This window comes from Centroberyx gerrardi, chromosome 15 (assembly GCF_048128805.1).
Source record: "Centroberyx gerrardi isolate f3 chromosome 15, fCenGer3.hap1.cur.20231027, whole genome shotgun sequence".
NCBI classification, from domain to species: Eukaryota; Metazoa; Chordata; class Actinopteri; order Beryciformes; family Berycidae; genus Centroberyx; species Centroberyx gerrardi.
Window position 1 is genome coordinate 18223471 of NC_136011.1, and position 17182 is coordinate 18240652.

A 17182-nucleotide genomic window follows, 5' to 3' on the forward strand; every position below is an offset into this window, starting at 1 on the left:
ACCCTGAAGGCAGAGTTTCCACAGAGTATATTTCATGGAGAAACTATTGCAATATATTCGTGGCTGCATTAAGTTAGTCCATGTTTTGATAAGTTTTTAGAGTGTTTATTGTTTTGAACAGATACCATTGAATGATATCTAGATAGTGTACTTTTTATGTGTAATTCAATTCATATGCAAGTCTCTGAATGTAAGAATCCCTCATAGCCATACAATGAAACATGGTTTGATCTTTGTCCAGCAGAGGTCACTATTTGACTGCTTAACAGCAGATCCTCTTCTTTGTCATACACCAAACTGGACTATTGCCCAAATAAATATGCATTTGATGTTAGGTCTATTAATTTCCCTCCCATTTTATGTGATAGCCTACCTATTCATTTTTAGTGACTGTTTTTTTTTTCATAACCGTATCAGAAAACACAAAGAACCTGCGGATCATTTATGCAAAAACTAAAACCTTCCCTTCGGCATCAAGGTTACTGCTCCTTTTGCAGCCCATCTCTTTCTTCATGAGAATATTTGATTTGTCTTTTCAGCTCTTCAGAAACCAAAGCTTATAAGTGACACATTCCTCACTTGGTTATAATGCCAAAATGATGCATAAGACCTTCCTTAACAGGCAGTACCATGTCTTCCCAGACTGAAGGGCATGTTGTCGATGAATGATATATTTAGGACATGCAGTGTCAGACAGATAGGTGGATCCATTCAGATTCACTTGTAGTCGAGCCTTCACTCACTCTCCCATCATGACCTGAACAGAACAATGCAGTCACTGTCAGTCAGGTGTGATGTGAGCAATGTGAAGAGATGTCCCCAATCTCTCACAGATAATTACACAATCATTGTGGCTTTCAGTATGTGTGTGTGTGTGTGTGAGAGAGAGAGAGAGAGAGAGAGAGAGAGAGGCAGAGAGAAAGAGAGAGGAGAGGGAGAGAGAGAGAGAGATGTTAGCCAAGGTGAATTAAAGGTGATTGGCTTGTCTCTCCTTAGTTAGGTAAACTGGGGTGTGATTTTGTGACACAGCCAGCAACTATAGAATTAACAGTGTAGCTAAATAAACTCCTAGAAGCATTTTACATCACTGAGGTCATAAAAATTGCATGACGTCAAATGGCTCTCTGAGAGAATATTTCATTCCTGGGGGGAATGGCGCAGGCACGACTGCCGCGATGCCAGCCTGACCCTGCCACCTCTCAAATGAAACTATTAGCCAGACCGAACCATAGTGAGATTGGTGGGAAGGAGTGTGTGCCTCATTGATAAACATTGAGTTGTGTGTGCTTTTGAGGCCTCATTTTTGTCAGTAAGTCTCCGACACACAGAGAGGTGGAGCCCATGGAAGACACGTGCAGCAGGCTCAGAGAGCGGTCTGATAGCGGCGGGTAGAGGGAGCGCGGCTTTGAATGGTGGCTGAAATGAGATTCCAGCTGTTGGGTACTGTATGAGGAGGGTGATTGCATAGCGGGCTGTTTGGTCAGATAGCAACATAGCATTATTTCCCCTACCTGGGCTCGGCCACCTCAGGGGGAAGGCTGATGGAAGTGAAAGCCAATTTAGCAGCAGGAGTCGCTCCTGTTTGAAGCAGAGCTGCTCTTAAGAGATTGAGGGAAGGGAGGTGTAGGTGCAGACAGGTATGTTTTGGTCTGCTTTTCTCTTTGGGTAATTGGTACCTTTGTTTTTGTTGTTATTTTGCAGAGACTCCTGGACCAGATCCTGCAAAGATAAATGAGAAACACTCAAAGGCGAATGAGGCTCATTCACTGATTATTCCGAAACGCAGCGTGTTCAGCCCTTCCCTTTTCCTCCATGTATATTAATTATGACTTTGTATTCACTGACTTGATATTATATGCGAGTCTTTGCCATGCCTGTGCATATGCATTGCTTTTTTATTAAGATTGCCCTTTTGTTAGAGAGATCATGTCCTATTGTAACTTTGTTCTTTGTATTATCATGGCTTTACAACGCAAAGGAATGCAACAAGAGGATGAAAGCAACACCACGTCTTTTCCAAACACTAAAACATGGATATAATTGTGGTGATAGTCAGACATATGTAGATATTTCTGCCAATGGCACAATAGGTGTGACCAGTGGCAGGTTGTATGAATCATGGAAGGCAAACTAAACCACTATGCTGACCATACAGTTTTACTTCCTCTACAGAGTGCTTCTACAGAGCAAGTAAAAGTGTATGTGAAGTTCATGGCATGTGTTATTGAGGCTGAGTCGCTCTATGTTGTGTGCAGACATCCACACAGCCCAACCTCCCCACCCCACACCCGCACACTCACAATGAAACGGAGAAGGCTTTGTCTGTTGAAATATGAAATGCAATGAAATCTTAGTGTTTTTTGTCTCTCAAATTAAGACCCAGTGATTAAATGCAATACAGATAATTTTACTCTTTTCTTTCCTCAGCGTAGGCCTAATGATTTGATTCCTGATCTAGAATATCATCATTCTCCTCTAAATTGTATTACTGTATCTTAAAATGAAATAAAAAAAAGTATTCCAAGGACACTCTATATAGCAGCAGTCTCATTTTCTGAGAAGTTGCGGCTTGACGCTTGGAGCAAAGCACCCAGGCTGTGTGTCACTGGTGGGTGTTTATGAAACGGAGAGAGGGGACCGTGTTTCGTCACCGGCTTCTCGTCTGCCTCGAGGATTCTGGAACCTCCCATCCGGAACACTGGAATTCCAAGCTAATAGAACTCAGGAGACAGCGAGCGTCTGTGAAAGGAGCCTTTGTCATGGAGCTCCGCACCAGAGATGACATTGTAATAAGAGAAGATTCTGGGTGAAGCCTGTGACTACAGTCCATACATACAACCCTGCAAAGGTGACTGACATCTCTGTGGCATTTAAACAGAGACGATGGGACGGATCAGGAGGGAAGGACATACACTACAAGTCAAAAGTTTGGACACACCTGATTGAATTATCTTAAAGCCATTTTGATCTAAAGGCTTATGCTTAAATGCTTGAAATGTGTTTCTTAGGCAAATATAAATAGTGAAGTTGATGCCTATGAATGAATTTCTTTCCAAAGCCTTTGCCTTTCCATCAAGGCAAAGGGCGGCTACTTTAAAGAATCGAAAATATAAGATAGTTTTGATTTGTTTATCACTTTTTTGGTCACTGTATAATTTAATTTGTGCTATTTCATAGTTTTGATGTATTTACTATTATTCTAAAATGTGGAAAATAGTACAGATAAAGAAAAATGTGGTGTGTCCAAATGTTTGACTGGTAGTGTACATCCCAAGGCTCAGAAAATATCTAAATACATACTGTAGTGGCAGACTTGTGATGAGTAGACTGCACCGGAGTGAACACAGACAGAAAGATTCAGGGCTTTCAGTCCAAGACAGAATGGTTGAATGAAGGTTGAATTGTGTTCTGCTAATTTCATCCTATTCCAGGATGAAGTGGCTATGTACTGCAAGGATGTGCCATTGAGAATGATCTAATACGAACACACAGTACAACAACACGTGTAGGAAACAGTGCACCTATTCATATCTACTGGCTTGACCGATGCCCATGTTAGCGGCAAGCCAACGTATAGGAGTGATCCACGTGGGAGAGTTGCTCCTCAGCCATGTAGGCTTGTTCCAGAGGCTGAGCACGGACTGACACAGAGTTGTATAGAAGGAGAAGGGCTCCTGTCAGTCATCCTCGTTCTCTGTGAAGCGTCATGTGTCTCTTTGTCACATTGCTGTCTCTGCATAATGTGGACTGTGTGCTCTGAGAGGCCTGGACCAGCTTCCCAAGGCCTTGACTCTGATGACCATGGCTCAAAATTAATATGTCTGACTCCGACAGGACTGAAGCAAGGCTGATATTCATAGAGAAATAACTGTGCACTTTCAATGAGAGCCATTGATTTTAAAAGAGTTTGGTCATTTCACTGGCATCAATACTAAATGAATAATGCAGCCCCATAGCCATTTCTGAGGGACTTGTGATTGGCTGATTTTTACAGCTTTTTTTGTGGCAGCAATGTTTGAGGTGACCTCAAACACAACTTTGCAGTCTCTCTCCAGCAGTGGCTCTGCATTCTAGGCTAGTGATTTCAACAGCAACACCAGCTAATATCTACACTACTCACATAGGTACTCCAGTGAAGCTGAAATAAAGTAGGTATCACCAAAGAAGATTGAGGATGAGCAACAGGCAAGAGGAGCAAGGGAGACATTTCAAAACACTGACAAAACAGATCAGATCTAACAGTTGCAGCTGAACACGTAACAGAGAAACAGAGGATGTTTTGTAGGGTGTTTTTTTTTTTTTTTGTTCGATTCAGTACATTTTCGCAAAACTCAGCTTGTCTTCGTGGAGAAAACAACGAAGATAAATATTCTGTGATACACAGTGATACTATGGGCTTTGAAGGACACAACTCAATCTATAGAAATCTAGGCAAAACAATCCTCCTTTCCTTTGTAGTTAGCCCTGTGTAGCCTCGGTTGAGATAGGAAGTGAATTGATGCCTGCTAAGAGACATCTGCGGTTTTTCGCCTGCAGCGTACACAGACTAAACTAGATTAGACTAAACCAGACCAGGTAGCCTGCGCAAAACACAGATGGGGCCAAGGTGATGACAGTTTGTCTTTGTGTGTGTGTGTGTGTGTGTGTGTGTGTGTGTGTGTGTGTGTGTGTGTGTGTGTGCGCGTGTGCGTGTGTGTGTGTGTGTTTGACAGAGGCATTCAAAGATGTGGGGGTGGCTCAGCATTTTGATTGCTGAATGTTTTTTTTTTTCCTTTAATGGGCTATAATTTACGCTTAAGTTTCATTATGAAAGGCTTTAATTAAAAGCATAATGCTGTTAAAATTTGAAATTGTAAGTGCGCTATTCTGAAATGCTGTCAGCACGCCCGAATAGGTTTCATGGGCTATTGTCTATGCAAATTACATCCCGAGATCTGATTTGACAACTGATTTGGATCGAACACCACGGCGCTAGGACCCGACAGAGTCTGTGGCGCACATGGCAAAGTGAAGCTGCTCCGGTACAAGGGGATGGCGCAAGACAAGTCCGTCTGCTTAATTCTCTAACATCCTCTCCTTTCTCTCTGTTGTATCGTTCCTTGCCATGTTCCTATTAAACCCTTTAGCAACACCTTGATACAGCAACAATTATAAATGTATTTGTATTTTTCCCCGAACCTTTGCGCGCAAAAAGGCTACATTATACTGACGAAAACTTTTTGACAGCTTCTCTTTTGGAGTGACAGCCTATACCGTATCTTGGAGGAGTCTCGTTAGTGAAGTCTTGTCGACTTTCCCACTACAACACTGTACCTGCCTCGACTGATTCCCGGGTCTGGGCCATATCACCTGTGAAGTCTGTTATGGTCGTGTTGCCATAACGCAGTCTGACCGGTGCGCTTTCCCCACCTTTCCCAAGCCGGGCAACATGAGAAACTGGCGGCGGAATAACTTTGCCTTTCTGATCGCGCTCCACGTCTTCTCCCTGTCCACGGCAGTCCATAATGCTGACAACACAATTTACAACATGCGCGAAGGTAAGTAAAATATGTAAAGCTGTTAACAATCATTCATTCAGACGTTTTTTTATGGAGTGGAGCTGAGATATTGAGCCACCGTGTCAACTGAATGAGCATGGTTTGGATCGTTTGGCTTACTGGATAAAGCAATGAAATGTCTGAAAAATCACTCTTACATTTCCATAGTTAATATTCCTATAGGGACTCACAGTGGGTCAGTAGTGTGTTTATAGTAACCTTATCGCAGGCTACTTTATGGTAGTTTATCTCCTCTGGTGTTTCTATAATATTCCTATAGGTGTGATATTCTTATAATATCCTTCTAAAATTTATTATAGGATTACTGTCGTTAAATTAACTGTTGAATTATCTCTAGGCTTGCTTTACACCCCTATGAAAATGATTTCCTTTTTGACATTTCTCTTTTCAGTCAGTTCAAGTTTCATTGTCATTCTAGGCATTTGACATTTGGGAGAGAAAGAGTGGAGAGACAGACTTTTTTTTTTAGACTCATCCTCCTGCTCAGATAGATGATGTGGAACAATAGAGGGAAGTCAGACAGACAACTGCTGTCAGCTGGATAGATGAGTTGAACATCCAGGAGACAGCTTAATCTTTAGGTTGTAAACACAAACCACCCAGGATGTTATTATTCAGCCCTCGGTTCTAAATTAAATCTGCTGAATGAATAAGCAAGTGATGAGAGGGTATTGTGTATGAGGGGCAGAGCACGTGCCAGGTTACTTCTTTGTTTGTGTGTGTGTGTGTGTGTTTGCATTTGTGGCTGTGTGTATAGTAGCAAGATCAAATTACATAGATAAAGCTGGCGAGAATAAGACTGTAGGCCTAATGTAATATGGGGAATACAATAACTGTCTGTAGATTCAGCCAAATATAAAGCACAGTGGGATTCTGTATACTGTGGCACAGATCAAAATGCTGTTGGACTGGCCAAACTGGGTTTTGTGGTGTTTGTATGTTGAGACAGGTTGAGGTAGGATTTAGCAATATCCAAAAGTAAATAAGCTAACAAACCAACAAACAAACAAATGAATAAACTATATTGTTCTATCTCAGGCAAATCAAATACAATACACTTGTAAACTGAAAAAGACAGCTGATTTCATCATCACACTATGTTGCTACAGTTATAATGGGTACCCCATGTACACAACATCCATTAGCACAGAGAAGAGAGGCTAAATTGTAAATATTGAGGTTTATGATTGATGAATGAATGATTTCTTATTCATTTATATGCAATTCACCCAGCAAAAGTTTACCCAGCAAGGTTACACACTTAATTTCTTTAAAAAATATACACACTGTTCATTGTCAGTCATTTGGTGCAACACTTGATGTCCAGGAGCAGGGGAGGGGCGCATCATTATTGCAAATATATAAATGATAAGCAAAGCTCCTCCCCTGAAAATTGCCCGCACTGAGAGAGAGGGAGGAAGCTGCAGTACAGCGGATGTTTACTGCACACATCATCTCAATGTGGGGTCATTAAAACTCGCACTCAGAGGGTTATCCAATATGTGAACGCAGGGAGTAAAAATAGTTTTAAGGGGTAGTGTGAGTATTGAAATAGGGCAGCAGCACCTCTTTGATGTCAGCAGGATATTGAGTGCAGCTCCTCTCTGAGCAGTTTGCCATGGCCTCCCTCCACCACAGAGGAGCGGAGATAGAGACCACGCTACAACGTCTTTATCACGCTGTACTTTGTGAGTCAGTGTTTGGGGACTTTGTAGGAAGGTAGAGAGCGTTCCTCCAGGCAAATCTTCCCTTTAGTTCTGTACAAATTGTTCAAATTGTTTTTTCTCCCTGGAAATCAATGAAGAAATTTTTCAATTCAGAGATTCTGCCGATTTGTTTTTTTTTGTTTAGTGATGCTAAGACAGAGATGGCAGGAGCTGTGAAGAGAGAATTTTGTCCCTGGCATATTCAACATTATTTACATTCCATCTTACACAAGTGTACAGTGAAATGAAAATCTTTTTCTTGGGGCCACACTAGAGTACGAAAATAATAGGAACAATGCAACAAGACAGCAGAGTACAAAATTACAATGGTAATTGGGAATCAGGCAGTAGTAGTATAAGTGCAAGTGCAAGTAATTCATCTTTAGCAGATTAAACATATTGGGTATTAATCAGCAGGGATAATAATAATAATAATAATAATAATAATAATAACATTCATTGTATTCATTTTATTGATGCATCAGATAGAAATGATGTGTTCGTCCTGTTCACAATGTGCTGGAGTTGAAGCACATACTGGGCAATAACAGTGAATTTCTTTTACAAGGAATATTCAACAAGTGGTCACTAGAGTGAAGGTACCGTATAGCAAGAGGTTTGCAATGAGAAAAAGAAAATGAAGCCGTAACAATATACTGTACACACATACACAAAAACAGCATAGGGTTAAGGTCAGTCTGTATAGCTCTATTATTCCCATGAGTCATCGGGCAGCTTAAGTGTGTCTGTTTACCTCCAGAGAATTGTGTTCTTGTCGTTGGTTACTGTTTTCTCAACATTTATGTAGAAGCTCAGATGATTCCAGTTGCTTAGGCTAGGAGGAGATGAGTCTTTCCACTGTTTAAGAATTAATTTGTTGAGTACCAGCGAGGAAAATAAGACTGTTCATTGAATTTATAACACTGAAGTTCAGCGTTCAAACGTGCCTTACATTGATTTGATCTGTACACAAGGATGTCTCATATGTCTCCCATTGCCTAAAACAAGATAGATAGGTTGTCTTGACCCTGACATCTGTGATTTCAATGTACGGCTTCAGAAAGAATGTATGGAAACGATCAAAAGGGTAGCTGATGGTTCCTAGATTGATTTTCTTGGCATAATGATACATGTCTGGTTAAAAGCTAATAGAGCTACCATCGTATGAATGTTGTTTGGATGTAAAAGTTCAGAAAAAACAGTGTATAAATCTACAAAGTCAACATCAAGGAATACATCAGTTTTAGATCTGATCAGAGTTGAATTGGCCCTCTGCTTACTAGCTTTGGGGAAGTTATTTGCGTTTACAAATACTGACTGGACCATTCAATGCATTCATTTGGAATAGTATATGTGACTTCTTAAATTAAGCTGTATATGCCTTCAGAGTTCTGTTAACATCTAAACTTCTCCAGCAAATCTAAAATATAACCCCTCAGGGCCAAGAATAGAGTAGGCTCTGTTTACAAATCTTTGACGAATCTCTCTCTCTCTCTCTCTCTCTCTCTGCTTGTTCTCTGAGGGTCTGATCCCTTTTCTGGGCCGAGGAAACTCGTAATTGTGTTGATTCTCATTTCAAGCGATTTCAGTGAGATTGTGTACTTTTTGTGATTTGTCATTTACCAGCGGTTCAATAAACAATTAGAGAGAAAAACAAATGACCTGGATTAGATCGGAGGATATCGTCTGGTCCGACCGTAGCATCAGACAGAATTAATTAGAAGGATTAGAATGTCTGTGTTGTCCAAATATCGCGGAGGAGAGGAGAATGAAACTCGCCCTGAGAGCCCCCCGAAACACTCAAGCGTAGAAATTCAAACACACACTCCCCCTGCCTCTCTAAGGAGCATAGCCCACCTTTCAACACAGTTTCCTGGGATGTAACTCACACACATCCTCCAGTCTGTGGCGGAACGCTGACGTATGGCTGCCATCCTGTTGAAACGACCTCTCTCTGGTAAAGCCATTTAGGAAATAACCTCTTCCTGGTCTGTCTTTCAAACCCTGCAGAGTGGCTGTCGCTTGACATTTTGAGGACAGGCTGGCATTGATTTGTTGCCCATGAGGGAACGACAGACACAGTTAGCAACGTCTCCCTCTGTTAAGCATCATTGGTCATTATAGCCATCAGAGTGATTTAGCATCTTCCAGCTCGCAACGTGCCGCTCTGCCTCGGGGTAAGATCATAGACATAGTAGACAGAGAGATGCTATGAGACAAAGACACAAACACAAACACATGCCAGCGGCACGCACATCCGAGAGACGCAGACCGCTGTGTGCAAATCTGAGCAAATTGATGTACACACCTGCGACGCTTCTTGCCTTTCCAGCTTTCAGGTGGTTTGGAAGGTTGAGTGAAATAAGTGACAGAGAGAGAGAGAGAGAGAGAGAGACAGAGAGAATGAGCAAGATGAGGGAGATAGGGAAAAGAAAGCGAGGAAAAGCAATAGAGACAAAGGTGAGTGAGACGCACAACGAAACAGGGTGAGAAGGGAAGGGACGGCTTCACATCATGCTGCAGAAGTGTGAGAAAGCTGGGTGTGAGACAGCAACAGCGCTGTAGACCGTCACCCACGGAACATTGACAGAAAGCACTCGGATGGGGTCATGGGTGGGGCAGGGGATGGGGTGGCCCTGAACTCCATCAGCACTCAGAGAAAAAAGACATATAGGGAGAGGCTCATACGTACGGCTCATACGTGCTGTGAAGCTCAGATGTTTCTGTTGGACAGACGATTATCTCTGGGATGAAGAAAGACGCTGTGGAGAGAGGCTCACTTTCTGTAGAGAGAGCAGAGAGGGGAAGGAAAGAGTAATGAAGAGAGAGAGAGTAGGGAGGAAAAACACATGGAGCCGACGCTGTCACAACTTGTTGTCTATGAACACCAAGCGGTTGATATTTATGCCTGAATGCAGAATGAGAAGGGATATTGAAAGTGTGTGAGGTGTGCTGAGGTTTACACAAGCAATTGTCTGTTCTCAGATTTAAAATGAACGAGAGGATTGAGGTGTGGTGGAAGAAATAGGGAATATGTTGGCTTACACTTTCAGAAGTGTTGGGGGAAATATTAATTCTATGGAACAGTAGTTTCTTGTTGTTGGGGGTTTTTTTTTCTTTGCCCTTCTCAAGAAATATAATATTTTGCAGGGATAACAGTAAGAACTGGAGAAGAAAGTGATTGATGAAATAGCATGAGTTGGGTTTCAGACCCATCATGCATTTGTCCAGCAGACTGAGCCCCGCATCAATAGTTTCACAACTGAAAGGTCATCACACTGCTGCGTCAGTGTATTTGCTGTGAACTGTTGTTGATTGGAGTCCAGCCATGCTCTTAAACCATCAGCCTTTAAACTGTGGAAGATGTGGAGGAGGGGAGTAGAAGCTGTTCTGAACGACTGAGGGAATATTATATGAAGTGAAACACTGTTTGTAAGGCAAAACCTGTGAGGCAGAGGCTGGTTGTGCTTTGCCCGCAGCAGTTTGAGGCCTCTAGATCTGTATGTGTGTGTGTGCGCGCGTGCATGTGGGTCTATGCATGCACACATGCATGCATTTCCCTTCTTGCAAGCTTTGCAAAATCCCGAAAAATACAAAACCCTTGGGTGCTTGTGACAGACCCATATTTTTTAGGTGAATTTAAGGATTTTACTATTGAAAACATTCAACGCTGAAAGCCATTCAGTCCGAGTTGGACCTTTCTCCCCCACAACTGGCTGTTAGGTGACCCAGCATGTGTGATAAGTTCCTGTAAATCCCCAAATCCTCCAAGCTGAAATCCCCATAGCTCGGAGACATAATGCCCAAGTCTGTGGAGGACAAGATGGGAATTGGCTTTTCCACTGTTGCTCCCGCAGGATGGGAGTGGGACGCAGAGGCAAATCCCACTAACCCACTCTGAAGAGTCTCCTATTACCATTATTTCATTGTGATCCGCTGACCCTGTTGCTTACCCCATCAGGCCCATAATGGGCTGTTCTGTTTGGAGTGGGGGTGGGGGTCCCACATCCAGGATTAACACCCCCTCAACTTCAGCTCTAATTACCACATGGAGTGTGTCATCACTGGAGAAAGTGAGCGGTAAGGGAGTTGCTAATAGAAGGAGGGATTGTGGAAATGAGGCAAAGAGGGAACGCTCACATTTTCAACTCCTGCAAAGGGCTTTGGGACTCGATCTGTCTCCGTTTGCCTGTCAGCCCCTTTCTCTCTCACCCCCCCTCTCTCTCTCTGCCCCAGTGGGCTCCCTGGTCCCTCCTCCTGCTGTGAATAATAAGCTCATAATGGTTGGATGGCATGGCAAATCTTTTAGCCCTCTCCCTTTCCTCTCTATCTCTTTTTCATTCTGCTTTGAACAACTGGTCCCACTCAGCGCATCTAAATAAACCTTTCCATTACTTCCAGGTATAGAGACGCCAGTGGGAAAGGAGCCAGAGAGCAGGGGCGGAAAGAGTACCAAAACATCCTGCTTAAGTAGAAGTAGGCTACTGTTGAAACTTAAGTAGAATTCAAATTACTGGTGCAAAAATCTAGTAAAGTAAAAGGTAGTTTATTGAAAATGTCCTCAGAGTAAAGGTAACTGAAAACAGACATTGTTACTGATCTTTCCCATGCAATGTAAGAGGATAGTTTGATATGGGAGAGTTTAATATTTGATATTGCATATGTGTTTATAGAATTCTATGTAGAGAATTCTAAAAATATGATCCTGAAATTTTGGGGAGACCAGTGCTGGTTGTCCCACTTTTTGCTTTCATATGGATTTCTCCTGGAGTCAGTGTATCTCACAAAATCTGTTTTAACATCAGCAGAAAGCTTAAAGTCTTGGATTGAAATTGATATCTCTGTTATACTTGTTGGATATTTTGACAAATATTTATTAACCATCAAAGACACTCCTGACTGTCCCTATATTTTCCAATGGATAAAACTATTTTTTGTTTTTAAACTTTTAGAGCTTTTTTCTTTTTCATGCTAGAGACACCAAATTAGTTTTAAAATGTCCAAAACCACTGGAGCTATTATATCTACCCAATAATTACTGATACTAGTTAAGGATTTTTCTATAATATGCCACAGTTTCACACCCTAAGATATGTGCCGTCTTAGAAAGCAGCACATTATTTACAGCTACACAGCAACAACAGAATTTAGAGCATTTAAAACATGTAAGCATTTCTCGAAGTGAAAAACATATAAAACAAAAATCACAACATCCTTTTTTCAGCGAACAAGAGGTGTGTGTGCGTGCGTGTGTGTATGCACGTGCGTGTGTGACAGCAACAGTAGAGCTATCAGCATGAACCTTGCTTACATTCAAAGAAAATCATGAAAGCTTCAACTCGCTCCTCAGAATCAAAGGAATCGCAGCGTGTGTGACAACCAGCCCCACAGGCAACTGAGACAACCAACCCCATTTGACCTCTTAAAATAACTTTTTAGCTTGCTTCCACATGGCTAAACCTAGCAACTCAGAAATAGGCTTGAATTAAAGCTAACCCGCTCCCCATTTCAACTGTAATATGTGTTTGTGGATATACACATCATACAGACTTTTATTAAGAAAACACTGCAAAGTTAAACATTTAAAAAATACAACAATCTCACCTCAAGGTTTTATGGCTTGTCAAAGAAATAACCGGGTTTGTAACTTCCAACCTTTGACATCCAAGCCCTGTAGACCAGTGGTTCTCAACGTGGGGTCCGAGGACCACCAGGGGTCCTTGAGGGGGTTCCAGGGGGTCCCCAGCAAAATGATGAATTCTTAAACTTCATCTTTATTTAATTTACAAGAAGTTAGTACAATTTGAGAAGAAGAGGAAATGTAGACATAGTTCTCTACTTACAATACAGATAGTCATGGAATTCTGGACAAAATCGTATCTAACGATACAAATATTCTCAGATTTGGGTGAAATGGGGGTCCGTGGGCCTAATTTGTACTACATTAGGGGTCCTTGATATGAAAAAGGTTGAGAATCACTGCTGTAGACGACCAGCTCCAGTCTGCTCCAGTGTCATGCTCAGTCAAAACGTCATGAAGTGAAAGTAAACTTTAAAAAAGCAACTCAATTATCCACCCTACTTCCACCCTTGCAAGAGAGAGGTTAGCAGACGCAGGGCAAGGCAGATACATATTTTTATGTTAACCTCATCTCAAATTAAATCTCCTAAACAAAAAAATGGAAAAACATCTCTGAAAAGAGTATTCATAGTTTTTCTTTTGAACATTGCCAGTAGCAGGCAATTACAACTTTGGGCAGTGTCTTGCTGAATCCACTGTAATTTCCGTCTTTTTGTGGAAGAACCTGAACCAACATGATGTAAGCCACAGTTCAGTGTGCTGTTCAAGATGAAGCGCTGAGAGATGAAGAACATATTTTTACACTCATTCTCCTTGGAGAAGCGAAGCCTAGATATGTCTCACTAGTGCTATTTTTTTTTTTCCAGTTATAAGAGCCTTTTCATTTAAGTTGCTTCTAGCATCAAGCATCACTCTACTTATATCCAGCCTTTAGCGAGCACTTCAGAGAGCTTCGACTGTACTCCTTTTTTAAACATTGCTGTCTATCTTTTCTTGGGTTTCATTAGTCTAGGAACATTATGTCTGAGATGAACTGTGTCAGCGTCGGGGCCTTTTACTGTTGGTAAAAAGGATTTATCAGGAGTCTTTAACAGGAGGAATTGTAAAATGCTGTTTTTGATGTCTAAACCATAACTACAATGTTCGAAGGAGGAGTGTTTGTTATGAAGGAAGATCCGGATCTTATTTCAGTGTTGGGTTTCACATTAAGACAAGACCAAAGTACTCCAAATATGAAAGACAGTAAGAATTAATGTGTTTTTCTGAACCGACTCAGTCTTTTTGTTGATCAAATAAATGCAAGGGCAACCCCATAGATCTCACTATCTTATTGATGTTGAAAGGGTAGTTGGATGCCATTTTTTAATACCATGAATGCGTCTTTATTAAGATAGTCATGAGCTGTACTGTATTTCAAAGCCACTTCATTCGCCATTCTCTTTGTTGAGGGCTCTTTATTTCCGAGGGCACAATGTAGGTGTAGCATCCACTGCAGTATTTAGGTCAGTGGTGTTTTCATAAGGAATCAGTAATTGGATGTATACGGAGAGCTTAGCTAAGGTGTTTGTAGAGCTCCTTTGTTTCACTTTGACCTAAAAGATGAAAACATTTTAGCATCTTTAATCCTCAGATTTCTTTCAAGAGATGATGCAGTTTGCTGGGATCTGAAGTGGAAGTTGAGAAAGCACCAAGGCCATCAAGACATTCACTGAATCATAAAACTGCAACACCTTTCTTGTATCTTCCTCCTCAAGATACATACACACACTTCAGATAATGATATTGCATACTGCTCTATAATTTACATACTGACTATAGAAAATCAATAGAGCCTGACTGTTGTGTCACAATCATGTTTACCAGTTGTATGAAGTGAATCATTAGGATTTATTATTATCATTACAGTGTCATAGTACTTCCCACTTGTTACCAATTTATTTACTAAGTACTAATTGCTGATCATTTCATTTATGATAATTACATCAGTCATGCAACACTGTTATTCAGCTCAAGGGTTTACTTTCATCTTACACACACACGCGCACACAGACACAGACACACACACGTTAGAGCTTTGAAATGATTGCGAACAGGCCAGTAAAATGAAAATGGCATGAAACAGTCGACCTTTCCAAGCTAATAAGAACATCTATCTCACTTCAGTCCAGTGGTTGCAGTTATACTCATTTCTCCTGGTTGATGTGGGTGAGTTGGAGCCATCATCTTCCACTTCTTTGCTGGAAGTGGCTCATCCAGTAAATCATGTTGGCTGAAACTCCTTTCTTTGAGGGCATTTGCTATCCTATCACAGGGATTTGAATGGAGGACTGGAGGTTGTAGATGGAGCCGGTGGTGCAGCTGTTGTATGGCTGAGTAATGTAGGTGTAGCTGGGAATGAAGACGTACGCTTGGAGGCTGCCATTGGTGAGGATGCATAGAGGACAGACTGGAGTCCCTGCTGGGATTTGACAATAGTAGTGTAGTAGTTTTAGTTGTAGTTAGAGCTGAACAATTAATTGAAAAAAACAACAACTTGAAATTGCAATTTCCAAATTGCAGAGGCTCCAAATAAGAGAGAGGCATCCAACATGGATTTTTACAAGGTGTTTTAGAGCTCCAGGTAATCTTTAGTCCATGGATCAAAATCTTTCCTCATACTCAAACTCAGTAAATCCTGCACACTGGCATCTATTTTTTTAACAACATCAATTTTCTTTAAACAAGTTCTAAAAAATGCATGACAAGAAAAACTTGTGATGATATGAATCACAGTTTAAATCGCAATTGCAATATTCTGTCAAATAATTGCAATTCGATTTTTTGTCAGTATCTTTGAGCCCTAGTTGTAGTTATTCTCTTCCTCCATGGTCTCAGCATCCTAAACATACATCAAACCATTGGCGCCACAGCAAGGGTTCAGATTAGTCCAGCTTTTGGCTTTCTGAAGAGGGACAGAGTGGATGCTGCTGGAGATAAAGCCCAGGCCGTTGAGTCTGTTCCAGGACGGTAAGATGTTTGTAAAGATAGCTCAGTCAGACCACTTAATTTTAATCCTCCTCATTATTAAATCCATAATCACAGTTCTCACCCCCTGATCCGGTGTTATTAAAGGACCTGGTTGTTCCTGGTGTTGAGGCAGAGCAGAAAGGTAATATCTCCAGGGCCCAGTTGTGTTTTCTCACTCTTCATTTGAACTCATTTGAAAGCTGTGAGACCAGGCCCCTATTGTGAAGAGCAGATAATATGACAAAGCTCTGACTTGATCACAACATAAAAGATAACATAACACTTTTCATGTGTTGTGTCTCCTTCTTCTCTCCACTCTCACCCTGAGATTCTCCCAGCATCCTATTTTCATAACCATTCTCAACAATCCACAAAAACTGATGAAATTCTTGTACTGTATTAATAATGTAAAATAACGATGAATATATTTTCCTGTACAGTGTGGTAACTGTTGGCGTTTATGTTTACATAATAATTTTATCTGGCACATAAAACCGCTAGTGAACGGCATTAAAAATGTTCAAAAAGATCAAAATATGTAGGCTAGGGTATAATCTTTTTTCCTTTTCATATAGCATACTGTATGTAGTTTGTATGCAAATGTGTTTTCATAATAACCAGAGTGCAGGTCTCTAAAGCCCCATTTGGATGTGGTTAAAATTACACAAGCTTGGACAGTAGCCATCGTCCTCTCTCTCTCTCTCTCTCTCTCTCTCTCTCTTCTCTGCTCTCCATTTCTATTCTCTAAACACCTTGCCTATGCCTTTTTTCATGTCCTTCATCGCTTATTTATTTATTTTTTTGTTGCCCTTCCCCACTTCCTACATCCCCCCTGTCTATTCTCTATACTGTTCCTCTCAAGAGAGAGACTGGATGGGAACATTGCTGATTGGGCATGTATTAGGTGTGAATGAAAAGTAATATATTCTGTTTGTACTAGAAACCAAAGGCAGCCTAAATAATGCCGCACGTAGTCATTTTTCATTTATTATTTATACATGTATATTAGTTGCCTGGCCTTAATCCCACATCCCCACTTCCCATCCCGTTCCTGCTGCTCCAAACAATAAAAAAATGAATTGGAAAAAGTCTGGAAAGCCGCTTTGATGCATCAGGTACCATAAGAATAGGTAATGAGGTTGACTTTGAGTCCAGCACCCTCCTGTTGAATCAAGTAATTGTGGGCCATTTTGTTTGTTTATATCTTTGGCTGCGCCTCTCCCCCGCTGAGTAAAGTGGACACCAGCTGCCACTGTGTGAATTCAAATTATTTACCAGCCAATTAGCAATACTGCTCAGGCTTGGAGCAGAATGGCGGATCAGAGTTCCCC

At 41.3% G+C, this 17182-nt stretch overlaps 2 protein-coding genes across 2 annotated transcripts in view; both read left to right on the top strand.

The window, feature by feature from the left end:
• Nucleotides 1–2851, top strand: part of LOC139908590 ((E2-independent) E3 ubiquitin-conjugating enzyme FATS) — an 11336-nt gene extending 8485 nt beyond the window's left edge. The window contains exon 6 of the mRNA XM_078288618.1: nucleotides 1702–2851. Coding sequence (XP_078144744.1) covers nucleotides 1702–1731 — 30 coding nt within the window. The 3' untranslated portion in view covers nucleotides 1732–2851. The remainder of the gene's footprint in view (nucleotides 1–1701) is intronic.
• A 2577-nt stretch (nucleotides 2852–5428) lies between these two features.
• Nucleotides 5429–17182, top strand: part of adam12b (ADAM metallopeptidase domain 12b) — a 73095-nt gene continuing 61341 nt past the window's right edge. Inside the window, exon 1 of the mRNA XM_071895348.2 lies at nucleotides 5429–5537. Coding sequence (XP_071751449.2) covers nucleotides 5429–5537 — 109 coding nt within the window. The remainder of the gene's footprint in view (nucleotides 5538–17182) is intronic.